General features: G+C 40.2%; 1 protein-coding gene across 2 annotated transcripts in view; it reads left to right on the top strand.

Moving 5' to 3' along the window:
• The window catches only part of neurl1aa (neuralized E3 ubiquitin protein ligase 1Aa), a 47,635-nt gene extending 30,021 nt beyond the window's left edge, over window positions 1-17,614 (top strand). For both annotated transcript variants that reach the window (XM_086177271.1, XM_086177272.1), the window contains 3 exons: window positions 1,788-2,510; window positions 12,804-12,953; window positions 14,612-17,614. In XM_086177271.1, the coding sequence (XP_086033397.1) occupies window positions 1,788-2,510; window positions 12,804-12,953; window positions 14,612-14,853 (1,115 nt within the window). In that variant the 3' untranslated portion in view covers window positions 14,854-17,614. The remainder of the gene's footprint in view (window positions 1-1,787; window positions 2,511-12,803; window positions 12,954-14,611) is intronic.
• Window positions 17,615-26,905: the final 9,291 nt, after the last annotated feature.

The raw sequence follows: 26,905 nt of genomic DNA, 5'->3' as shown, positions 1-26,905 counted from the left end.
TTCATCTTCATAAGAGACTTGGCTGCTTTGCTGTGGCTGCAGTTTACCATTGGTGGCCTGGGGGTCACTTCCATAGACCCCATACATCCAGATCCAGAAACAAGTCACAGGCTCTCATCTTTGTGCCCCACATTTGCATCTCTTGCATTAACAAAGGAATTGTCTCAGTGTCTTTCTAGCCTCCTACCTGTGATTTGAGGGTTGGGAGGTCATCGACTCTTTATTCACAAGTCATTCTTGCATAGGATCTGTGAAAAAGGGTTCTCTGTCAAGATCCTGGGATTTCACAACCAGACCAGAGTGTGTAAAGGAGGGTGGGTGCTTTTAGAGGTGTTGCTTTAAGCTACTATGTCAAAGCCTAGAACAAAACGGCAAACAAAGTTGTCAGTTGACGTAAATTTTCAGTGTAAATCAGCATGTGACCTCAGTAGTTTTGGAGAGTGATATTGTTCTATGGCTCACAAGGAATGAGTCCACACATGTGCGCATCAACGACACATTCTCTCTCTTATCGATGCATTACATACCCCTTTCTCATCATTTTTTCACAACTTGAAGGAGCATCTACTTCCAGGATGTGGTGTCAATGGAGGAACGTGATTTCTCATTTAGAATAGAAAGACGTTGAAAATACAGATTAGGTTTAGATATAGATGTAGATGATGTCGATGTGATACTCTAGGTCAGGGGTCGGCAACCCGTAACACCCAAAGAGCCATTTGGACCCGGTTTCCTCGGAAAAGAAAACACTGGGAGCCGCAATTACTTTTTGACGTCTAAAATAAAAAAAAAGGTACCACTGTATATGTTGCTTTTTATTACCTTTACACTTTGTATAAACAAGTGTGTAGTGTGTTGCTTCTGAAATTCACAAAGTATTACAGAGAAAATTAAGTCTTATTTATGTAATGAACTCATTTTGAGCTTTGGGCTTTCAGAGCGTTTAGCGGAGCCTTGACCTGAATTTTGAAAATAAATCAGGAAAAAATCACTGTGTCAGTAAACAATAAAAAATAAATATTTGCAAAATATCTTCATAAATATCTATTTTACCTGGTTTATGGGACTTCTGCTCCTGAACTTCTGCGCACAGCGTCTGCAAATCGTGACTTTACCGGCTAGGGTATACCGGCTTCCGCAAGTGTGACGTTATTTTGAACGGCGAAAAATAATAAATATAATTTTATTTAATATTTCAAGATCACAATAATCTTCCAACTTAGAGCTAAAAGTTAAAAAAAGGAATTAAAACAAATGGAATATACTTCAATCAAATATTTATGATTTATTTTCCCAAGCCACTCGGAGCCGCAGTGTAAAGATGAAAGAGTCGCATGCGGCTCCGGAGCCTCGGGTTGCCGACCCCTGCTCTAGGTTAACCAAGAAATAATGAAAAAGGGGTGTCTAAGATGTTGCTATGTGGGAAAATTCACTATTACTCAGTGAGTTGACGCACTGGGAGTGAGAATATGTTCTACACAGATGTACAGATGATTCACTTATTTATTTCTTGACAGTAATTTTCTTTTGTAATTGGTACAAAAAATGAATGAAACAAGAGTATTCATCAGTTCATGGGTATGAGTGCATTAGCTTCTTTCATTCAAGTCGTACCCCTGCTATAAATCTCATATTCCCTTTTTTAATACTGTTGCAGATTTAAAAATTTTCTGGGAAGTCACAGTTTGGATTCAGTTGATTCCAAACTCCATCAGCACTCACAATTGCATAATTAAGTAAATCATTGTAAGACTTCTATTAATGGACTCTTGTTTTTTGTTCCTCAGACAGCAAGATCACTCCTCCTGACTGCCTCCGCCCACGCTCCCTCACTACTGTGCGCTCCCCCTCGCTGCATTGCGAGGCAAACAATTCCCGCCTCTCTGTTAGCCTTTGTGACCTCAACCTTCAGCAAGAGGACAGGAGCTTCTCACATAATCATTCCCGCGGCCACACACTCCACCTGGCTTCCACCCCCTCCACCTGCCCTATCCCCCAAAATTCTCTCAACTCTGAGCAGTCCTCACTCCTCCCAACTGCCATAGAGAGTGACCTCCACTTCCACCACCTGCATGGTGCCCACATTGAAACGCTGGATGAGCACACGGTGGCACGATCGGAGCACTCCTGGGAGGAGAGAACGCTGGTCTTCACCAGTCGTCCTCTAGAAACTGGAGAGACTGTCTTCATCAAAGTGACAAAGTCAAGCCAAACACGTTCAGGTTCCCTGTCATATGGCGTGACATCGTGTGACCCAGCAATGCTTCGCCCAAGTGATCTACCCTACACTCCAGAGGCTCTGGTGGACAGGAAGGAGTTCTGGGCAGTGTGTCGGGTGCCAATTCCTCTCCACAGCAATGAAATCCTGGGCTTCTTGGTCAACCAAGAAGGGGAGATCATCCTCAGCCACAATGGCGTTAATGTGGGCATGCAGGTCTGCGTGGACAACTCTCGGCCTCTCTGGATGTTTTTTGGTCTGCATGGAGCTGTGACTCAGCTGAAGATACTGGGTAAGTAGGGAGTAAAAAAGTCAGGGAGGAAAAAAAAACTTACAAGAATGTTCTCAAAAAGCAGAATATGTTTGTCTCTGACAAAAGAGTTTGTAATTTTGGCTTACTTATAACACTTGAGAAAGAGAAAAAAAAGTTTTTTCAAATTGTAATTGAAAACAGGGGTATAACTGTCTTAATCGACAGAAGGCTATAGATAAGATGAATGTAACTAATAAACCTAGCAATATTCCAAAGAAAACATTGCAGATAACAGGATTTATAGCAGTGAACTTGCAAAAGCAGATTTAACAGGTTGTGAAAATGAAGAAACAAAAGCTAAATTCAATTCAATCAACTTTTAATTTCGAATATTGAAGTTAGTCAGAAGTGTTTTGATGGTTGAAGACATTAAAAATTAAATTGGTCTTTGCAGAATTTTAAAATCAAGATATCACAAGAGGCAAATTGTGTGACACAAGTGTCTAAATACTATTACAATCAGAACAATATAACTGCTCCAGACAAAGCACTTATCTGCATTTGACTCACCATCCAAAGTAAAAAAAAATTAAAAAACAAAACATGATTGTGGGGGAAGGGACAGGAAATTGAGCAGATGCTGCTATAAAAGCTCTTTTGAAGTCCAGCGAACACATTTCTTCTCAGTTAAAAATGTAACTTTCATTGAGCTTTGAAGGGAAATTACACTTTGTCAGCTGGCATTTTTGGTTTACAAAAATATCACAGTTTTAGATAAATTGAGAGGCTGTGAGCAACCTTGTCAGTCGGAATATTTTTTTGTGTATGTTAGCATGTAACCTCTGCTTTTGCCTGATGAGACATATGGGCAGATATAAAGGTAGTTTAACCTGTTAAACAATTTAATTCCTCTGTAAATAGAATCAGAAGCAGCTGTACAGTAAAATTAAACTTGAGTTGTGTAGAACAAGGTTAACCTGAAACTACAGCTGGGCGTTTTTTTTTTTTTTTTTGCTACACCAGGTGGTTTAGCCTAACAGTGATGGTTTTATGTATGAAAATGTAATACATTAGTTTACAATGCCAATTACAATATACAATTATCAGAACAGGAAATAATTTTTTTCTCCCTAAAAACCCTAAAAGTTTTTGTCCTTCTTCACACTGTTTTCAGGTTTCAGTCAGATTTCAATAGGAGTAGACAGAACACATTCAGCTAATTCTTTTTTTCTCAAAGGTCATTGTTAAAGATTCTTTGGGTTAAATGTCTGCAATGTTGCTCTTCGAGACATTTGAATTATTACACAACTAGATAATTTTTCATGTAGAATATAAACCAGTAATAATTATACAGTACAGTGCACACATCAGTAATGACACTGGCATGCAGTGTGCTTACAGCGTGGTCTATTCAAGTGTAGTTCAGTAAAACCAGTGTTTCATTAATTGGTAACATAATATTTATCCTCCCTATGTAAGGGGTCCTAAGCGAAGTACCATTTTTTTCAATGGCTGGTTACTGTATCTTTTAAGAAATACTTCGGGGTGGAAATAACATTTTCTGGCTAAGTGTTGAGGGTTGCAAACATACAGATCAGAATATTGATCTCTGCTGAGAGCAGTGCTTATTTCACTCTCTCCCTGAGGTAGCAGTCTATTTGTAGATAGTGTTGAATGCTCTGAAAAAGTGAAACCACATTCCTCATTTTTCGAAGTTAAAGCCACTGTCATGACCTGAGGTTTAGGAGGCTCAGGAGTAACTCATTTGTAATTATATTTACTTATATATACATATATGGGATCAGTAAGTATATCCAGAGAGTCATAGGATTAGCTAGAAGAGGCATTGCTCTTTTATTAGCTCTTTGGTAAGAGACAAAATAGGAAGTGAGCAAGCCGTGGTGGGAAGCAAGCTTCTAACAGCAGTGTAGACAAAATGTCTCAGCTGGGTGGCCACTTTGCCAGGCAGCAGTTTATCTGGAAACCTAAGGCTGGTTAACCTAAGGACAAGCAAAGCATATGTGGAAAGGAGGTGAAGAAATGGGTTCAAGCAGGTTGGAAAGGATGGAGAAAAGTGTCAGGGGCACTATGCAATAGAAGACTATTGTGGATGGTCCGAGAAGCCAGACTGAGATGATTCGGTCATGTACAGAGGAGGGATAGTGAATATATTTGTAGATGGATGCTGGAATTGGAGCTGCCAGGTAGGACGTCTCAAGGAAGACCAAAGAGAAGATTTATGGACGTAGTGAGAGAGGATATGAAGGTAGATGGTGTGAGAGAGGAAGATACAGAGAATGGGGTTAGATGGAGAAGGTTGATTCGCTGTGGCGATCCCTGAAGGGAAAAGCCGAAAGGAGAAGAAGAAGAGACAAGTGAAGCATATGAGACTTGAAGCTTGAAACTCCATTTCAGGCCCCCAACTATACTTCCCTCCACACAGATAACTAGCTGTTAGGTGGCACATAGAAAGTATGATCTATCGCTGTGAGTTCCCTCAGCAGACAGACAGGGCGGCACCTAATAATCATAAACTGCCAGTGACGAACAGTGTTTGCATAATTCCACAGCGTCTTGGCGCCACATATCATATCTTTCGCACCTGGCCAAGCCACATGGGTGAAGGCCCGGCCACCAGGCGCTCGCCATTGAGCCCTGCCCCCGGGCCTGGCTCCAGGGTAAAACCCAGTTCAGTAACACCTTCCAGCTGGCCTTGGTGTGGCAGACTTGAGATCCGATTGGCTATCGCACTGACAATATCTGCTCTCTTACAGTGCAAACACTGCCTTCAATGTTTATTCTGATGGCCCCAGGCAGATTGCAGAGAACCTGACAACACAAGCTAGCTGAAATATGATTTGAGAAAAACTATACCATAATACACAGGACAGCACACCCAGGGGTACACTCTGCACTGGTCGTCAGTCAATTGCAGGGACACATATACAGACGGACAACCATTCACGCTCTCGGTCACAGATATGGGCAATTTTCACAATTCTTCCTATTAACCTCTTGCATATTTTTAGACTGTGGGATGAAACAGGAGAACCCGGAGGAAACCCAGGCAGACACGGGGGGGGACGTGCAAACTCCTCAAAAGGTCCTAATTGGCATAGAGCCAGGGTCCATGCTGTGAGCCAGAAGCACCAAACACTGTGCCACCATGACGCCCTTGGAAATTGTATTTTCACTAAATTAGATTGCAATTTTTATTAAAAAAATCTAAACAAACAAAACAAAAACAAACAGAAACAAGATTTTAAGACAATGACCTAAGTTTATATAGAGAAAACATTTTATTATGCATATATTGCATCATAAGTTGTATCCAGACATATAATGGAAATAGTTCATGTTAAGAAATCATAGTTTCTAAATATAAAGGGAACACTTAAACACCACTATGTGACTTCAATTACGTCAGTTACACTTGTGTGAAATCAAACTGTCCACTTAGAAAGCAACACTGATTCATTAGGACTTGTTTTAAGGACATTACTTCAACATTGGATCAGCCTGGCGTGTGTTTTTCCACTTTCACCTGGAGTGTGACTCCAAATCCAGACCTCCATGGTTTCATACTGTACACTAATCTCTAATTAGTTGTTTTGATGCATTTTCTTTTACTATGACCAGGCAAGGTCTTAGCCCTTGTGACAATAGCAGTGCATGGCTATCAACCTAGCACCTTCGGTGCACCCTCCATCTTAAAACAAACAAACAAAGACATAGCAGAGCCATTAAGCCTGGATATTCAGTCTGATGATTTTAACATTTCACCAGATATTCTGGCTTTTGCTTGCAGAAATTCAGCTTTGGTTTTTGCTGATTCAAGGCACAGCAGGGCCTTTTTTTCCAGGGGACTTACAATATTTTTTTTGATGTCAGTCATTAGAATAAACCAAGATAAAATCTCCTACTGTTGATGAAATGTTACTGATACAAGAGGGTTGGTTTTATGATAATGTCAAAAGACGTCTTTTGATCAGATTCAGGGAATTAAAGTATGCCTCATCCAAATGACAGCTTGGAAAAGCGCCAGTGTCCCCAGAACCCTAATAGCAGGACAAGCAATGGAAAATCAATGAATGAAAATATACTGACTGTTGATCAAATCCTACACTATCATTAGCATACTGATGATATTATGACTTGATTCTAGCTATTATAACAAATTATCTCACTGGTCTCCTGCTGTGAAATAACTGTGAAAGGGCAATACTTTTTTCTGAACACTCTTTGCTTAACTGTGTTTTAGGCTGATTTTATAATTTGCCAATATTTGCACACAATAATGCTTGGTTCCTCTTTCAGAAATTCCCCAGCATTTAAAAAATTGAATCAAATTAGCTTCAACTTTGTTGTCATTGCATGTATAAGTTCAGGGCAAACAATATACAGTTTAGAATGTAACCAGAAGTGAAAAAAGGTATAATATATAAATTAACAGGAGGTAATGTCAATAATTTACAAAAAAAAAGCTTTACACCTCTTATTTTGCTGACAGTGTTGTTCTTTTTTCTCATTCTTTGTTTTTTGGTGTCTTAGCCTGTGTACGTTCACATCAGGATATCTTGATCAATACTGCTTGTGTCAGTGGTGGTACATCAGCAACCTCTGGAGGTACGCAGAGGAATCTTATTTTCAAAATATAGTTGGTTTAAAACTACACTATGAAGCTACAACAAATTACTATACTAGCCACTGGATGATTGAAATAGTATTTAAATGCTGTAATGCTTTTCTTATCACAAAAAAAGCAGTTTGCACAAGGCACACTGCTAATACAACAAGACTAACTACAAAGTAGTGTTGTCTATGAGTGCCATGAATCAGTCATTGTATATTAATATGAATGTTGAAGTTACTAGAAGCTCCAAAAGGAACTTTCATGATTAAGCCATATGGAACTATTCGCAATGAATTACCAAATCAGGTGGGCAATATATTTTAACAGGCCCAAGGTCTTTAGATGACAATCTGTCTCTGATAGTCACTAAACTCAATAAAGTGGGATCAAAAGTATTTAGTTAGCCACCATTTGTGCAAGTTCTCCCACTTAAAAAGATGATAGTGGCCTGTAATTTTCATCATAGGTACACTTCAACTATGAGAGACAAAGCAAAAAATAAAAATCTAGAAAATCACAGTCTGATTTTTAAAGAATTTTTTCGCAAATTATAGTGGAAAATAAGTATTTGGTCAAGTTCATCTCAGTTCTTTGTTATATACCCCCGACGGAGGTCAAATGTTTTCTGCAAGTCTTCACAAGTTTTTCACCGACTATTGGTTGGATTTTGGCCCATTCCTCCATGCAGATCTCCTCTAGAGCAGTGATGTTTTGGGGCTGTCGCTGGGCAACACGGATTTTCAATTCCCTCCAAAGATTTTCTATGGGGTTGAGATCTGGAGACTGGCTAGGCCACTCCAGGACCTTGAAACACTTCTTACGAAGCCTCTCCTTTGTTGCCCAGGCGGTATGTTTGGGATTATTGTCATGCTGAAAGGCCCAGCCATGATTCATCTTTACTGCCCTTGCTGATGGAAGGAGGTTGTGTCTCAAAATCTCAGGATACATGGCCCCATTCATTCTTCCTTTACACGGATCAGTCATCCTGGTCCCCCTTTGCAGAAAAACAGCCCCAAAGTATGATCTCTCTCCCCCCCCCCCCCATGCTTCACAGTAGATATGTTGTTATTTGGATGCAACCCAGCATTCTTTCTCCTCCAAACATGACAAGTTGAGTTTTTACCAAAAAGTTATATTTTGGTTTCATCTGACCATAGGACATTCTCCCAATCCTCTTCTAGATCATCCAAATGCTCTCTAGCAAACTTCAGTCAGGCCTGTACATGCGCTGGCTTAAGCTGGGGGGACACGTCTGGCACTGCAGGATTTGAATCCCTGGTGGCATAGTGTGTTACTGATGGTAGCCTTTGTTACTTTGGTCCCAGCCCTCTACAAGTCATTCGGAGGATCCCCCGCATGGTTCTGGGATTTTTGCTCACCGTTCTTGTGATCATTTTGACCCCATGGGCTGAGATCTTGCATGGAGCCCCAGATCAAGGGAAATTATCAGTGGTCTGGTATGTCTTCCATTTTCTGATAATTTCTCCCACAGTAGATTTCTTCACACCAAGTTGCTTACCTATTGCAGATTCAGTCTTCCAATCCTGGTGCAGGTCTACAATTTCTTTCCTTTGACAGCTCTTTGGTCTTGGCCATAGTGGAGTTTGGAGTATGACTGTTTGAGGTTTTGGACAAGTGTCTTTTATTCTGATAACCAGTTCAAAGAGGTCCCATTAATACAGGTAACGTATGGAGGATTAAGGCGCCTCTTACAAAAGAAGTTACAGGTTGTATGGAGTATTCATCTGGGGTTTGCCCAGCCCATCTTTGTACTTGGACCCTCACTCCTCATGCCACCCCACCAGCCTTGCTTATCACATTCTCCAAATAGCTTCCATGCTTTGCATGAACATTCTACCTCCACACATTGGTAAAAGTGAGTGGAGTGAAAGGATGGATGGATGGAGAGCTAAAATGATGGATAAAAATGATGGATAATAGATCGACATAGAGCTGAGCAATAACTTGATTTTGAGGTATTTGGTTTTTCTTTTTTATATATAAGGAATTGGTAACAATTTGTAAAGAGGGATTCATTTCCACTTGACTTGAGCTTATTTTGAAAAACTGGATCTTAGATGATGTATTTCTATGTGTCTGATTTTAAAAGAATCTGTATTGCAGTACAGTTCCATGCCAATCAATAGTATTATTGGCCTGAATAAATGGATGTAGAAGTTGATTGATAGAGGCAGACTGTCCGTTGCAGCTGGTCATATTTTCATCTGTTGATGAAAAGGTGGGATGAAAAGGGATTGGCAGAGACACAGAAGGAGGGAGGAACATGTCAAGGCAGAGGATTCTGAAACATGAAGAGGCGAAACGAGTGAGCTGCATATGTGGAGCACCAAACCGTCAAGCTGACATGATAATCAAAGAAACGTTTTGCCTTAATGTGTTTCATCCTTTAAGTATTTGAGGTAACTTGCTTAGTGTCAAAACATTTTTGTTTTGAAGCATATTTTCTCTTATTTTTTACAAGTATTTTTTTTCTTGTGTATTTCATTTGAATTTGTGAATTTATGGGTCTTTTTGTCAGTAACTTATTTAATTGGTGTGAAGCTATGCTCAAATTGTCTATTTAGATATTTTTTAGCAGATAAAGAGATATTTTGAAGCCTGACTGTTTCCATGACAAGGACTATAGCACACTGCAAAGAAAATGATGAAAACCAAAATGTATGTGAAAACAATCGTGATACCATATGATACCCCACTTGAGAACATAAAGAATGATGCAACAGACTTTATTATTTTGATTACATTTGCTAAAACTTGTCGTTAATCCTCTTGTTTAGTGAGGCTTCTAGCCTTACAAGAAATCCTTTTTTTCATAAAGTAAACAAGAGATCATGTCTCGATGAAGCCAACAGAACCACATCATCTGCAAAAAGCAGAGACTCGATCCTGCAGCCACCAAACCGGATCCCCTCGATGCCCTGACTGCACCCAGAAATTCTCTCCATAAAATTTATGAACAGAGTCCGTGACAAAGGGCATCCCTGACGGAGTCCAACTCTCCCCGGAAAGAAGTCCGACTTACATCTGGCAAAGCAGACCAAGCTCAGACACCGATCATACAGGGACCAAACAGCCATATGACGTGGTTCGGTATTCCATACTTCCGGAGCACGCCCCACAGGATTACCCGCGGGACATGGTCAAATGCCTTCTCCAGGTCTACAAAACACATGTAGACTGGTTGGGTAAACTCCCATGCCCCCTCAAGGACCCGGCCGAGTGTATAGAGCTGGTCCACTGTTCCATGACCAGGACGAAAACCACACTCCTGGATCCGAGGTTCAACGACCCGGAGGACCCTCTTCTCCGGCACGGCTGCATAGACCTTACCGGGGAGGCTGAAAGGTGTGACAACTACCCCCACGTAGTTGGAGCACTGTCCCCGACATCCACGTAGCACACTGTCCCCGACATCCACGCAATACAGCAGAGGCGTGTCAGCCAGGAAAGCCCTACAGTATCCAGAGCCTTGAGGAACCAATGGCGGACCTCATCCACCCACGGGGCCCCGCTACTGAAGTGCTTTTTGACCGAAATAGGCGTGTTCACTCCAGAGTCCCCTAGCTCTGCTTCCTCATTGGAAGGTTTTTCAACATGAGGAGGTCTCAGAAGTATTCTTGCCACTAATCTACAATGTCTCGAGTTGAGACCAACAGCGCCCCGCTTCCCACTGTACACAGTGTTGACAAAGCAAAATATGTTTCTTACTCCCCTAGTAGACATGAAGTCCCTCAGATTATATTCCACTCTGAAATGAGTCTTAATTAGGGCTTTTAAAACTGCTATTAGATCATCATTTCCTAGATCACGAGCCGTATTCATCTGGGTCAGCCAAATACTCAAGCCAAAAAATTTACATCACTGGTACCTTCTTATTTTAGCTGGAATACATTTGATCAAAGATAAACAAGTGGAAGGAAAGATAACCTTTAAAAATCAAAATCCATTTAAAAAGTTGCATCAACCTTGGTCATTCAATATACAAAGGAAGCAATGTTCAGAGTGTGAACACAGCAAACAGTCTCCCATCACCCCAGGATCAAAATGTGTTTGTGGCTATAGTGATATGCGCATTCCTCCCCTGGAGGAATAAGCTTCCAAAACATCAATTTGGTAATGCTTACGATGAGTCATTGATCTTTTGCAGTTGAAAAGAAAGAGTTGGGGCATCAATGTTTTTGAATTGGAGAAACTGGGATCTGACCAGAGCTCCTTTTCCCCTCTCCTGGAGGAGTGTGCCAAGTTCCAGTCTCCTCTTTCAGCAACGACTCAGCGGTGGCCTGTGTATCTCCACTCATTCCCTCCTTCATATTTTTACTTTCAAGTTTAAGTTTTTCAATTTCCTTTTTTTTTCTTTTGGCCTAAGAATTGAATAAATATTGCTGGCCCATTTCACCCATTTCTCCTTAATAACTTCCTACCATAAACTTAAGGAATGAAAGAGGTTCTGTTTTTTTTTTCCCATTCTTGCCAGAAGCAATTAATTTCTGGCAGAAGCCTCTGTCTTGTAGGGGTTTACTTTTGAGGGGGGTTGCGATGCATGCTCACTTTGCATAGAGTTGTTATTTTTAGGCAAAGGACTTGTTTTTGCTGGATGTGCAGTACCGGCGGCTATGAAGATTTGATGACACCAGCGGGCACGTGGGCACCAGGTGCTGCAGTGTCAATTGGCGCAGAAAGAGTAGCCCAAGTGGGCTGCCTGGTGTTGGCACTGTTTCACCATTGGTTGGATCGAATGGCCTTCTGATTCTAGTTCCCTGTGGACAAGCCATCCATTTATTGCCCACATCCCCACATTCATCTGCCCTGAGCTAGCATAGACCATGTAGAAGGCATCACCTCCAGGGCCTAATGAGATGGTGATCCCCATGGAGGGTATAAACAGGGGCAATACCTGTTTGACGGCATCTTCAATGACAACAAACTTGAACATATAATGCTCACCCAGCAGCCAATTCCTGTTCCAATTTTTGTATAGCTCATTTTGGTAGTAAGCCACCGGGGTGGAAATTAAAGCTGTCTGTGTTTATTGGCACCAAAGCATTTGAAGGAACTCTTTTGAATGATTGCATATTTTTACACTCTTTCTTGCATCTTATTTGACAGGGAGTTTTATTTTCTCCACATTTCTTCCTATTGTGAACTGTTGCTCGGAATCAGTCATTTTAGAAAACAAATGAATGTGATATGCAAAGAACATGCACACTCCATATTTGCAAGGACGCACAAAGCTTATATATAACTTAACGCATGGTCTGAGCCACTTTTTGGTGATTCAGTCTTATAGGAAGTTATTCAATTATCAGTCCTGAGTCCTGAGATCTGTTGATCAATCATTTATTTCAAAAAAGAAGAAGTTAAGAAGTAGGATATGAAGAAAAGTCAACCAAAAAATACAGCAGTTTCTGCAAGAATAATACAGAGATACATAAAAATACGTAAAGATATTACCTTAAAAACACCAAGAAGCTGATATATATCTTATCCAAAAAGAATGTGAGAGAAAACAAGAAATCACTATTTTCTAGAAACTACCCCCCAAAAAATAAAATAAAAGTCAGAAGCAAAACTTTGAAATCTTAAAATATGTATTTATTTTTCAAATCCAGTTAGTCTCAATTCTGTGTATCAGCTGACCACAATGACTCCTGACCCAGGCCTTCCTCTATACTCGCCAGGCTCCACTCACACTGGAGATCCTGGGGCCTCATCCAGTCCTGGGTCTCCATCCTCCTCACCAAACCCCCCCAGCACCCTGGGCAGCAGCAGCTTGGACCCGGTCCTGAATGGAGGCCTGCGCTCTGCGGCGTATTGCAGCTCAGCGGGGGGTAGGTAGACCTGGGAAGGGAAGCGTCATTGAATCAACAGCCCCTCAGGGAACTTAATATTGCCCATTATGGGTAATCGAGCAGATGTGGTTCCATAATAGAAGCAAGCGCGTGTTACTATGTTATGTACTGTAGGTGTCCCAATGCAATACTGCTTCAAACTTTATTGATAGAATAACTGAGTGCCCATTTTCATGCCAGGAGTCATGTGCCTGTAGTGGCCCTTAATGATGTCTCTGCTTTAAGGGCACTGTTGTCAGCTCTGTTTATGGGCCAGCTTTTTTGCAGGATGTGTGTTCATCTGATACCATCTGTCACCCAGCTGACTACATAATTATGTCTACTTAGTTATATGCTCATATGATGATGTAGAATTTGTTGTAGTACTTATTTATCTATTTTTATGTAGATTGAGTTCTTTATGTTTAGTTAGGATCAAACATCATCTAAATTTCCAAATTTCCATTTACTATTTGGGGGTTGCTCGCCGATTGTGGCTAAACTGTCAAATATAGATGAGAAGAACACTGTAGCTAAGAGACCACTGTGATGGTGTTGTTTACTTTCGAGGTATAATCTGCAGTACGATGTTTTCAGCCCACACATGTTTGTGTTTTGGTTTTTGATCATGTGGTTACTCCTAGTTCCAAAAGAGACCTGTATCTGATTGTATTCAAACAAGTGCAAACACATGTCTTTTCCTATTAATTCAAAAAATTGCGTAAAAAAAGGCACAAACAATTTCAAAGAATTGGACAAGAATAGGACAATTTCTAGTGGATATATATTACAGTTAAATTACACGAAATATTTGGTTTTTGAAGAACAAAACAAATTTTCTTGAGTGCACCTTGACTTTTTTTTGCACCAGCAGTAGAGTCTGTAAACGTAACATCATTAAAATTGGAATCAGGGATTTTTTTATAACATTTTTAAGGTGTCAGATTAATTCTGATCTTTTTCCAGTTAAGGATTAAACCTTAAACTGATATGGGATTCTCTGATTCTGTCATCTTATTTCCTGGCTTCATTATACATGTCAGCGCTGGGTCACCACAAGAGGAAAATCTCAGGAAAAGTGTCATGCAACAGATCTGTAATTTATTTCTTCGTGAGATCAGTCCAGGTTTCAATGCTCACATGCACACACCAAAACAAACCTGTACAGTAGGTCACAGATACAAGGCATTTCAGTCAAGAGTCTTCACTCTTCATAAATGTTGCAAATTAGCATTATGTAATTGCTGCTACTGCAGAGTTGACATGGATCAGCTGTTAGAAATATAAAGCAGTCGACTTCTATTTGAAGCATTTCTTTCTACGGCAACTCTTGTTCATTACCTACAGTACATATGCTTACATCAGGATAGTTGGAGGTAATTAGAGTATCTTAAATTGTGTAGCAATAAGACTGATATTTATCTCATCTCTCTCGCCATTTTTAATATACCGGTAATATAATTAATTTCTGTTTTTTCGACCTAAATCTTAGCTCCTTCATTTTTTGATTCATAAGCCATTGATTTGATATTTCAAATGTTTTGAAACTCAGCTGAAGCATAACAATTTATATTTTGCGGTTCGTTTCACTTCATGTATATGGACCTTGCTTCCTCATCTTACAGTATTTAACTATTAAAATCTCTAATCCACCACAGGCACAAGCCCAAATTCACCAGTCAGCCTCCCAAAGTCCCCTCCATTTCCATCTGTCCATGGACCCCGGTCCGACGAATGCTCCATTTGCTACGAGAATACAGTGGACACGGTCATCTATGCCTGTGGACACATGTGTCTCTGCTACGCTTGTGGCCTCCAGCTCAAAAAGATGTCCAATGCCTGCTGCCCAATCTGTAGACGCCAGATTAAGGACATCATCAAGACCTACCGGAGCTCATAGAAAGCAAACAGAGGTATTAACAGTGTCCTCGTAAACACAGGAATCCCATAGATGGAAAGAAAGGCTGTTCTGGTATTGTTTGTTATTGTTTTAGTCTTTGTATTTTTCGAGGCAGTTTCCGCTTCGCCATAAAGGTCTGTTTCTTCACGTGACACTGACAAGATGATGAATACCAGATGTGTTTGCTCCACGGTGGAATCTCCAAAGACTCCAATAGACATTTCCAAAGGGATTGAAAATGTGGAGCGATGATCCAGAGGCGGTCGCCGTTTTGAAGCCACTGGCGCTCAATGTCTCAGTCATGGCTCTACTTCTGCGTCTTCTTGCTTCAGTACATCACAACTTGTGTCCGTGTGATTCTGAGCCTGAAAAAGAAACGCGCCTATATCTTTGTGGTTTCCGGTGAGTGACTAGAGTGATTAGAAATGCAACTCAGTGCTGTGTATATTAATTAGGATTGTAACACAGCTTGTAAATGCATCATCAAATGTACCATCATGGTAGTTTTATTGCAACTGTTGTTTGTTATGCTCGGCAGCTGCTCGCTCTCTGCAGTATTGTTTGTTGCACTGAGATCCTCGCAGAAACACCCTGTTACTGACCGAGAGGCCAATGACATATAAACAATCAACGAAAAAAAAGATTCTCCTCAGGGCCAGACAGTTCAGTTTTTTTTGTTCATTTGTTTGCGTTTTAAGATAAAAGCTACTTGTATATCCCCCTGGCTGATGCACTGTGACCAGTGGTGACAGAAATGACATGTCCTCAAGAATATCTCCCTTAACAAGTTCACTCAAAGGGCTGTTGCTGTGGTACCTGAGCCCACAAGATTAACAGCCTTCTGCCTTAAAGCTAAATTTGCTCCATGCAGATATCTCATGGTTTTCAAACCTCTGCCGAGTATATTTGTCTAACTTCTTGTCAAGTTGTCTAATCACATAACAGAAAGAAACACTCCAAAGGAATAAATATTTGTTTGAGGCATTTCAAGAAGTTACTGGTGCTAGTTTCCGATTCTAGTTCGCACAGTCCATTTGACGTGAAGAAGCCACGCAGAAAAGCGCTGAAACGTCTTCAAGGGAGGAAAATCAAATTCAGTTGCTACAAGAATTTCAACAAGAATTGGCCATTTCAACCGGATAACTGATAACCTCCACAGGCATTTAAGACGCTGTCACATTTAACATATTTCCATGTAATTTTTAGATAATTACTCCAGCTTTTTCTAAAGGGTGTCAGACCTCAAGTCTTAAAACTATATTTCTCTGCAAGCCGGCAGTTCCAGTTACAGCCAACAGGCATGATTGTTAACTATCATAACCAGCCAGAACTCTGTCATCCAGATCATGGTTAATCTTGTAAACAAGATTTGACAAGGATTATAATTTAAGTTTAACTATGTCGAATTCTGTTTAATTATTTGATGCAAACCTCAAATTTCACATTAAATGTGACACATGTGACATGTCAAAATGCAATTGTGCAAGTAGTTTTGCCCATGCACCCTGTAATCCTAAATGTCAAGGATCATATATTTATTTTTGATTTTTGATTTTATACTTAGTTTATCAGAAGTATCAAAACATATGAAAAATTAGACACGTACCTATGCAAATGTAAGCGAACATTTAAATGTAATATGTAATTCCTAAAACTACCGAAAAAAAAAAAAAAGTAACATAAAGTGCCCCCCACACTTACCCATACATAATATTCATAGGGATTTATAAGGATGTGTGACAGAGAGTACAACCAACATTTGTGTTAGCTGCTGGGGCTGGTCTAAGCTGAGATGGCTTATGACGTTAACAAGTGAGTCGTTTAGCAGATTCGAGGTTAGATGGAGTTGTTGTGTTAATGTGAGTGTCGATGGGGGGGACAAAGATATTCTGGAGACTCACCTGAGTCAGAAGTCAATCACAGATCTGAAGAAGCGAAATGTCTTTAAGATAAGAAATCAGGTCAAGTTGCCACAATGAGATTTGAGAAGGATTAACCATGATTTGGATGACTGAGAACTTGCAAAGACATTTGATTAAACACCACAAATATATCTTTGACTAGAAATTAGTCAAAAATGCTTGGCGACACTTGATTCCATGCAGCAAATGACCAACAAAAGCTGTTTTTGGAGCAAACAGTTCACTCATAGGTCCAAAAGCACATAAAGTATTTTTATAAACCATTTAGATATTTCCTAAAGACATTTTCCCATTTTTAAACAACAATCTTTGTGAAATCGTTGTTTCATAACCAGCGAAGATGCTATATGGGAGAAAGTTTAGGGGTATACACATATCCTATTTTGAGTATTCAAATGGCTTTTTCCCAATCAATTCACAATGATCTCAGGCTACTATGGAAACACAAAGAGAAGCCATAGCTTATAGTAGGATATCACAAAGATGTCCATAGTGCTTTTTTCCTTTGAGTAATTGAAAATACACGTAACTTTGTAGATAATCAAATGGGGCTCAAACATATGCTGCTCTGGTTTTCTCCAGTTGACAATGATGGTTCACATCCCCTTTCTCCAATGACACACTCTCATTTTGCTACTGCTTGAAGTGTTTCCACACCTTTGAATGTTGAATTATGTATTTAAAATACTTATTATCATTGTTGTGCTTTCATAGAAATGAAGATAAAAGAACGTTTTGGTTGTGTTCTTTGTCAAGATCAGAGATCAGAGTTCTAATGTTTGTTTTCCAAAAACCTTTATTGGAATATTGTCTGTCTGACATTTCAGGGGGCTTTTTTTTTTTTTTTAAATCATGTATGACTGCTCACAAGTGAGCTCTGCTCTGAGCTGTGGACAAGTATGTGGCTGTGTATTTGTGGAGTCTTGTTAGCTTAGCAAGCCATATCACAGGACAGCTTTTGAAGGCATCACTGCAGCTAGCCACAACATGACCTCTGTCAAAATGCAACAAAAGGGGCCACCTGTATATGAGGTTTTAGATTCTGCAGAACCACTCAGGTTAAAGAAATAATGCATTTCATATTGCTTGTCTCATGACTGATTGACAGGCGGAGCAGTGTAGCCCCTTATTTCCAAGCTGTGGAATGATACACAGAATTTAACATTATCTCTTATTCCTGCCCCTTGTCCAGTTCACCTGTAATTTTTTTTTTCGTTTTGGTGAACAATCCACATAAATTTAGGCAATCATCACAACATCTTAGCTAATTAGCCAACCTTAGAGTTGTCCAACCTCAGCAGTGAGATGTTTGCAATCAGTGTGTGTGTGTGTGTGTGTGTGTGTGTGTGTGTGTGTGTGTGCGTGTGTGTGTGTTTGTGTGTGAAATGTATCTTAGTGTGTGTAACTATAGGGAGTCCTACTTCCCAGTTCTGTACTTCGAGTGCTCATCAAGATAGTCAGAAAGCATCACACGACAGTGATGATTAATGTCACTTTAAGAGGCTATTGATTGTAATGTGTTTGTTTATGTTGTTCTCATTCTGACCAAATCAATGCTTTTCCCTATCTTATTCATTTTTACTTGTTTGTTTGTGTGTTTACTTTTTATCATTAAAATTTAATGGGTAATATTTTTTTCCTTTGAACTGTTTATTTACATTTCACCAAATTTGATTTCATACACTATATTAGTGGTCATTGACAGGCAGTGGAGGGGCTAATACTTTGATATTTGGACCCTTATCTAATGTTGATAAGTATCAACAAGAAAGTTACAAGTCAGATATGCAGATTGACTGCAAAAGAAATCTTAGTATTGCTTTTTCTGACCTTTAAATATTAATCATCAATTCTTTTGAAAAGAGATATTTTAAATTTCGGGGTCTTACCTATTAACTATAAACATTTCTTGTACCTACTGAATAACATTGTAAATGGTTCTTGTTCATATTTAGATAATATGCTAATTTCCTCAAGGTTACTCTGGACACTCTTTTGAAATGTCTTATTTTTCATATTTTGTTGATTTTTTATGAGCTGACAATTAATCCCAACAATTAATTAACAATTAACAAGATCTGTGTCGAGACTGTAAAAATGATGCATCTCAATTCTTATGAAATAGCAGTTGCTTGCCCTTGTTGAACCAAACATGGGTAAGCATTCCGATGATCATGTTTTGTCTCCGTGAATGTTCCTGGTTAAGTCTTACTGAAGCTCCAGCTTTGCTGGGCTAGGATGACAGTGTGCAGAAGGTGGCTGGTGTCGTAGTTTGGTCAAGGATCTTCTCTCTGCCACTGTCACAAGGGAGTCCAGTCTCAGGCAGAACCAGCTTGCCTGATCAGTCTTTGCAGCCTTTTGGAGTTCCCCTTTGAAGTAATGCAACCCCACTGCACCACAGTATGAAAAAGAGCGCTGACAACCAAGATCTGGTCGAACATCCACAGGAGATTGTTGCAGATGTTGAAAGACCACAGCCTCCTGGGAAAGTACAGCTTCCTTCGGACCCTCTTGGACCCTCTTTGTTACATGCCCAATCTTGCTTTTTGGATTATTTTATTATTATTATTAATTATATGTGTTACAAGTCTTACTGATGTAGATTTTACAGATTGTCCTTAACTGCTTCATAAAGTTTCGGTTTAATCTAACACGCCATGTTTTTCATGGTATAATTTATACCACTTTACCAATAGCCAGTTTCCATCTGATCTAAGAATGCATTTAAAGCTTTTTTGAAAAATACAAAGCGTATAATTCTCTCTTTTATTCACCTTGGAAATCCATGGTTTTCATTGGATAGGGGATTCATGATTGTAAGTGTCTGTAATGGTACTAATATTACAACGTAAATGAAAACAAAATTTGAGTCCACTTTTAGGGTCCAAGGGGGTTATATAGGAAATCATGGTACAGTGGTGTGAGAAGGAAGGCTTGCGGAGAAGAAGTCGACTTCCCATTTCATTCCTCTAACACCAACACTAAACTGACAGTGATCTTCCATGGCCCAAAATGCCCCCGACCTAAACAATGCCTTCACTCCATAGTCCCATGGGGTGACAGGCCATGCCCCTTAGTGTAGAATGCAGTAGAATGTTTTTTTGTTTGTTTTTTTCTTCAAGGTCTTCTGGTTTTGATAGACTTTGTTGATAGAAGTAAAACAAAGTAATAAAAACAAAAAGTTATTTATAATAAAGGTGCCTGCTAAGATTTGAACACTCATGTTCTGTTTGTCACTTACTCCCAATAAGTAGCAGTTGCTGTCGCAGTTTTGCTTATTCCTCTGTTTGATATTATAGACAGACAATGAAGGCAGTGAGTGACATTTTATGTTGCTGTGAGATGAATTTGTGCAAAAAAGGCAACCGGATTGTAAGTAGAAATCCAGCACACACTCAGGTCATATGTTATTGTGGTATCCTACTCAGAATGTTTCCAGTTTCAAAGTTAAAGTGTGTCATATATACAGCCTGATGTGGCCATCAGTAAAATCCTTCAAATGACTTTAACATTACAGTGTAAGTTATTTCCAACCTCAAGATCATCTTTGCCACTTCCTGAATCATTTAACTATATTAGTAGTTTCAGCTTAATCTGTGTAAAAACCACACAGATAAAGTGAAAAAATACTTGTTTTTCAACTTTCAAGAAATTTCAAGTTAAGTCCTTCCAACCATCAACCAGCATGTTTGCAATCTTTTACATAGTTTCACTATAATATCCATTTTGCTGAAAATTGACCTTCGCGACCCTGTGACCTCCAAACAATTTAAACTTACGCAGCTATTTTGGCATTTTGGGTTTTCCATCATAGTCAGTTGGAATTTTGCCTGTCTTCAGGTGAATGGCAGGGATGTTTCTAATTCTGCTTAATTTGCTTGCTCATGTCTAAGCATGTAGCATTCTCCCAAATATGCAGACCTCCAGAATCCAGTCTTCATAGTGTTAATATTCACCACTGGAATATGAAGTGGCCTTTCAGAGAGATTTATCCAGCCACTCTGCTTACATGTACAAGTGAAAAAAAATGACAAAAACGCTCTTCTTCTTCTTCTTCTTCTTCTTCTTCTTCTTCTTCTTCTTCTTCTTCTTCTTCTTCTTCTTCTTCTTCTTCTTCTTCTTCTTCTTCTCTCTCGGCTTTTACCTTAAGGGGTCGCCATAGCGAATCAACCTTCTCCATCTAACCCTATTCTCCATATCTCCCTCTCTCATACCAACTACCTTCATATCTTCTCTCACTACGTCCGTAAATCTTCTCTTTGGTCTTCCTCGAGACCTCCTGCCTGGCAGCTCCAATTCTAGCATCTGTCTACCAATGTATTCACCATCCCTCTTCTGTACATGACCAAACCATCTCAGTCTGGCTTCTTTGACCTTCTCTCCAAAACATCTAACATGTGCTGTTCCTCTGATAGACTCATTCCTGAGCCTATCCATCCTGTCACTCCCAAAGAGCACCTTAGTATCTTCATCTGCAACCTCTAGATCTGCCTCCTGTCTTTTCGTCATTGTAACTGTTTCTAGGCAATACAGCATCGCTGGTCTCACCACTGTCTGGTGCACCTTTCTTATCATTCTGGCTGATAGTCTTCTATTGTATAGTGCCCTGACACTTTTCTCCACCCATTCCAACCTGCCTGAACCCGTCTCTTTACCTCTTTTCCACACTCTCCGCTGCTCTGGACTGTTGACCCCAAGTGCCTGAAATCCTCCAACTTCTTGACCTCCACTCCCTGTAGCTTCACCGTTCCACCCAGGTTCCTCTCATTCACACACATATACTCTGTCTTGCTGCGACTAACTTTCACTCCTCTCCTTTCCAGAGCATACTTCCACCTCTCTAGATTTTCCTCAATCTGTTCTCTGCTTTCACTACAGATCACAATGCCATCTGCAAACATCATGGTCCATGAAGATTCTGAATCTGTCAGCCTCTCCATCACCACTGCAAACAAGAAGGGGCTCAGAGCTGATCCCTGATGAAGTCCCACCTCCACCTTGACCTTCTCTGTTACCTCTACAGCACACCACACCACTGTGTCACAGCTATCACACATGTCCTGCACCAGTCTAACATACATCTCTGCACTCCAGATTTCCTCATGCAATACCAGAGTTCTTCTCTTGGCACCCTGTCATATTCTTTTTCTAGGTCTACAAAAACACAATGCAGCTCCCTCTGGCCTTCTTTTTACTTCTCTATAAGAATTCTCACAGCAAATACTGAATCTGTAGCATGCTTTCTATTCATGAAGTTCTGCTGCTCACAAATGCTGACCTCTGCTCTCAGTCTTGTTTCCAATACTCTTTCCAATAACTTCATTGTATGGCTCATCTACTTTATCCCTCTATAGTTGCCACAATTTTGCACCCCCCCTTATTCTTAAGAATGGGCACCATCACTTTTTGTCTCAAGTCTTCAAGACATCTTCTCACTCCTGTCGAATAATCTAGTCAGAAACTCTACGGCTGCCTCTCCTAGACACTTCCACACCTCCTCAGGTATATCATCAGGACCAACTGCCTTTCCACTCTTCATCCTCTTCAATGCCTTCCTTACTTCACTTTTACTAATCTCTGCTGCTTTGTGGTCTACAATAGTCACCTCTTCTACCCTTGCCTCTCTTTCATTTTCCACATTCATCAGCTCTTCAAAGTACTCTTTCCATCTTCTCATCACTCTTCTAGCATCTTTCAATACATTTACCTCTCTATCCTTAATCAGCCGGACCTGTTGTACATCCTTTCCATTTTTAACTCTCTGTTTTGCCAACCTGTATAGATCACTCTCCCCCTCCTTCCTGTCCAATCGGGCATACAAGTCATTGTTTTGAGTTTGCTACCTCTATCTTTACTTTATGCTGTATCTCCATGTACTCCTGTCTGCTCTCTTCAGTTCTCTCAGTGTCCCATTTCTTCTTTCCTAACTGCTTTCTCTGTATATACTTCTGCACTTCCTCATTCCACCAAGTCTCCTTATCTACTTTCCTTGTAGCTGATACACCAAGTACTTGCCTACCTGTCTCCATGATGAGCTGTAGTTGTCCAATCATCTGGAAGCTTTCCCTGACCAACAAGAGTCTTTCTCAACTCCTCCCTGAACACCATACAATACTCCTCCCTTTTCAGCTTCGACCACTTTGTCCTCTTGATTTTCCTTGTCACCAAGGCATCTTCTTACTCTCTAAGATCCTGTTGAATAATCTAGTGGGAAAATCTACCGCTGCCTCTCCTAGACACTTCCACACCTCCACAGGTATATCATCAGGACCAACTACTTTTCCACTCTTCATTGTCTACAGTGCCTTCCTCACTTCACTTTTACTTACTTGTGCTGCTTAGTGGTCTACAATAGTCCCCTCTTCTGCCCTTGCCTCTTTTGTTTTCCACATTCATCAGCTCTTCAAAGTACTCTTTCCATCTTCCCATCCCTCTACTAGCATCTGTCAATACATTTCCCTCTCTATCCTTAATCACTCGGACCTGTTGTACATCCTTTCCATCTTTATCTCTCTGTTTCGCCAACCTGTATAGATCATTCTCACCCTCCTTACTATCCAACCGAGCATACAAGTCATCGTACGCCCTTTGTTTTGCCTTTGCTACCTCTATCTTTACCTTTCGCCGCATCTTCCTGAACTCCTGTCTGTTCTCTTCAGTCCTCTCAGTATCCCACTTCTTCTTTGCTAACCGCTTTCTCTGTATATACTCCTGCACTTCTTCATTCCACCAGCAAGTCTCCTTATCTACTTTCCTTACAGATGACAAACCAAGTACTCTTCTACCTGTCTCCCTGATAACACTAGCTGTTGTTGTCCAATCATCTGGAAGCTCATCCTGACCACCCAGACCCTTTCTCAACTCCTCCCTGAAAACCATGCAACACTCCTCCCTTTTCAGCTTCCACCACTTTGTCCTCTGCTCTGCCTTTGTCCTCTTCATCTTCCTTGTCACCAGAGTCATCCTACAAACCACCATCCCATGCTGTAATACTACAATCTCACCTACAACTACTTTGCAGTCACTGATCTCTTTCATGTTACCTTGTCTATACAAGACGTAGTCTACCTGCGTGCTCCTACCTCTGCCCTTATAAGTTACCCAATGTTCCTGTCTTTTCTGAACAACTGTTCATTACAGCCATTTACATCCTTCCTGCGAAATCCACCACCATCTGCCCCTCTGCATTCCTATCCTATATACCAAATCTGCCCATCACTTCTTCATCCCCTCTATTACCTGCACCAACATGCCCATTGAAGTCTGCACCAATTACCACACTCTCATTTCTGGGGCCATTCTGTATCACCTCACCTAGCTGTGAATTAACTTTTTTTCTCCTCAAACTCACATCCCACCTGCGGGGCATAGCCATTAATGACATTGAGCATCACATTTTCAATTTCCAGTTTCAGACTCATAGTCTACCTGACATTCTTTTCACCTCCAGAACATTCCTAACAAGCTCCTCCTTCAAGATAACTCCTACTCCATTTCTCTTCCTGTCAGTACCATAATAGTACAACTTAAAGCCTACTCCTAAGCTTCTAGCCTTACTACTTTTCCACCTGTTCTCCTGCACACATATTATATCCACTTTCCTTCTCTGCATCGTGTCGACCAACTCTCTACCTTTTACTGTTATAGTCCCAATATTCAAAGTCCCCATTCTCAGTCCCAGACTCTTGCCTTTCCTCTTCTCTCTCTGCTTCCGAACATGCCTACCTCCTCTCCTTTGACATACAGAAGCCCTGTTTCCATTGGTTCTCTGTAGGTCATCAATACCAATGGCAGTTGTTGTTAACCTGGGTCTTGACCGATCCTGTATGATCTGGTTATTATGTTTGATGTTTGGTTTTGGCAATAGTGGGCAAATCAAAAAACACTCTTATCTTTTGCAAACAAGCTATCTATCCCAGCTACGACTGTTGATGTGAGGTTTAATGCTGACAAGTGGGTCTGACTGAGATATTTCTCAGAATGTACTTGATCTAAAATGACTTGCATTGCAATGAAGCACGTCCTCTGGACATTTTTTTGCTCCTCCGTCTATTTTGGAGTGTGAATAAAATGAGTAATAAGCCCAATGAGTAATGAGTAATAAGGCCATAAAAAGAATAATCGAGACAAGAGTGTCCAGTGTACTGTTCAGTTGATCGTTCATAACCCAGCTCTGGATCGTCATCTTTTAATGTTAACATCCAATATTCTTATTAATGCTTTGAAAATAAAGGTGGCTGTTCATAATAGAATTTCATACATGTGTCAATGTATCTATTGAGTTTTAAATGTTCAGGTATATTCGTATGTAAATCTCTACCATGATCTAAATACCAAACCGGGAAGAGGCTGGAAACAGTGCTGTATAAAAGCGATCTAGTGGGAGAACTTGCCAATTTTCCCTTGATGTAAAACCGGAGGGTTTTTTTGCTTTTAATTTTTTGTTTTTAGCCTGAAAAGTAATTACAAACCCAGGTTTTAGCCTTCAGGCTGGAGGTGACGCTGGGATTGCAATTGAGCGTTAAGAGATACAGGTAACTGGAAGGCACAGGGTTAGGATTATGTTCTGGCCCCTGTTGGGGGAAGCGTTGAGGTCAAGCTTTGTGTAGCACTTGTCTGGTCCAATACTTGGAAGAAGCACTAAGGGGAGGTAGGCCTTACAAAAAGAGAAATAACCAATATATTGCTTCACAATCAGTCATAAACCTCAAGCTAAACCAATGATAAATAAAAAAGAGCTTTTCAAAGAAAGCAGTAAATTCTTCCAAAAGAAGTAAGTTCTTGGCTTTGTGTGTGTGTGAATACAGTCAGTGCAGTCCAGTGTGTCTTTGAAGGTTTCGTTGTTGCCCAAGTCCTTCTGTGTGTTGTATAAGCTACGCCACTACCTGAAGGGAAGGATTGGGGTCTAATGTCTCTCGCTGAACACATCTGGTTTGGTCTGGATCATACAGTTGGTCACACCAGATCCACAATCTGGGTTTGGCTCCCATTCTGAGCATAATGATTCACAGGGTTCAGATTCTTAAAGTAGTCAAAAAATAAAACAATCTACACAAACTGCAGCAAAGTGCATTTCTGTCTTCTTTTCCAGTATAGTTATTTTACAACTCATTACTACTTTGCAATGATTGTATGCAATGGCACTACCAGGACACAGGTGTCAGGTAGGGCTGTGGTTTGTGGTTCTTTATTCATGGTTAGAGACGAAAGATGTTTGTTCTGACTCGGGTGTCAAGTGAAATATCATGAAATGAGGCCAAACAAGGCATCAACTCATTGATAACAGAAACAACAAACAAAACATACACAAAAAACATTGCTATTCACTACTAACGTAAGCTGCATTGGCTTAACAATCTAGTAGCATGCATCTTCAAACATTCTTAATCACTACAATCACTTGACTAGAGCTAAGTTCATTGGAAAAATTAAAATTACTATGATGTTACTCCAATTGGTTAGCAACTTATAACTGTATTAGTTATTGCACAAATTTGCTAGTTTGATTCCAGTAGTGAATATCCAAAATGTATTAATTTATTCATAGCATCGATTAAATCATTGAAAGTGGACTCAGGTAAGAAGGCCAAAGTAATCCTTCCCTAAAGCCAAGTGTAATTCTAACTCTGACCATGACCCCATAATCTTTGCCATAGGCTCAACCAATTCCTAACTCTGAGTCAGTTTCACACCCTATCCCAACCCTTACCATGTCCCCTTATTCTAAGGGTTAGATTCAATGTTTTGTTTTGGTTATTGACATGTGCATTAGTTTAGAATGACTACTCGGGTGAAGGGTTTAGTGAGACTGGAGTCAGGTTAGGGGTAACTGTAAACTGGGGTTTGTTTTCCTCGATAGCTCTCCTACTCTTTCCTGTTGTCCTGCTCACAGACTCAAGGTGTCATATTCCGAGCATGGCCATGGGATTTAGTTCAGATGGTATTTATCATTATTGTCTTCTTATTATAGTTGTCTTTAAAGGAGTGAATGAAGAACAAAGCAGCGTCCCGTACTTTCTCTTTCGAAAATGGCATATGTTTATAAATATTCATTTTTATTTTGAAAACAACAGACATATCAGATCTGATTTTTCCTTGATGCTTTTCCAGCCTCCAACCAACATTATTGA

The sequence above is a fragment of the Fistularia commersonii genome, chromosome 29 (assembly GCF_037954325.1).
Source record: "Fistularia commersonii isolate RoL2024-O1a breed Wild chromosome 29, RoL_Fcom_v1.0, whole genome shotgun sequence".
NCBI lineage: Eukaryota > Metazoa > Chordata > Actinopteri > Syngnathiformes > Fistulariidae > Fistularia > Fistularia commersonii.
This window is presented reverse-complemented; position numbering and strand designations above follow the sequence as displayed.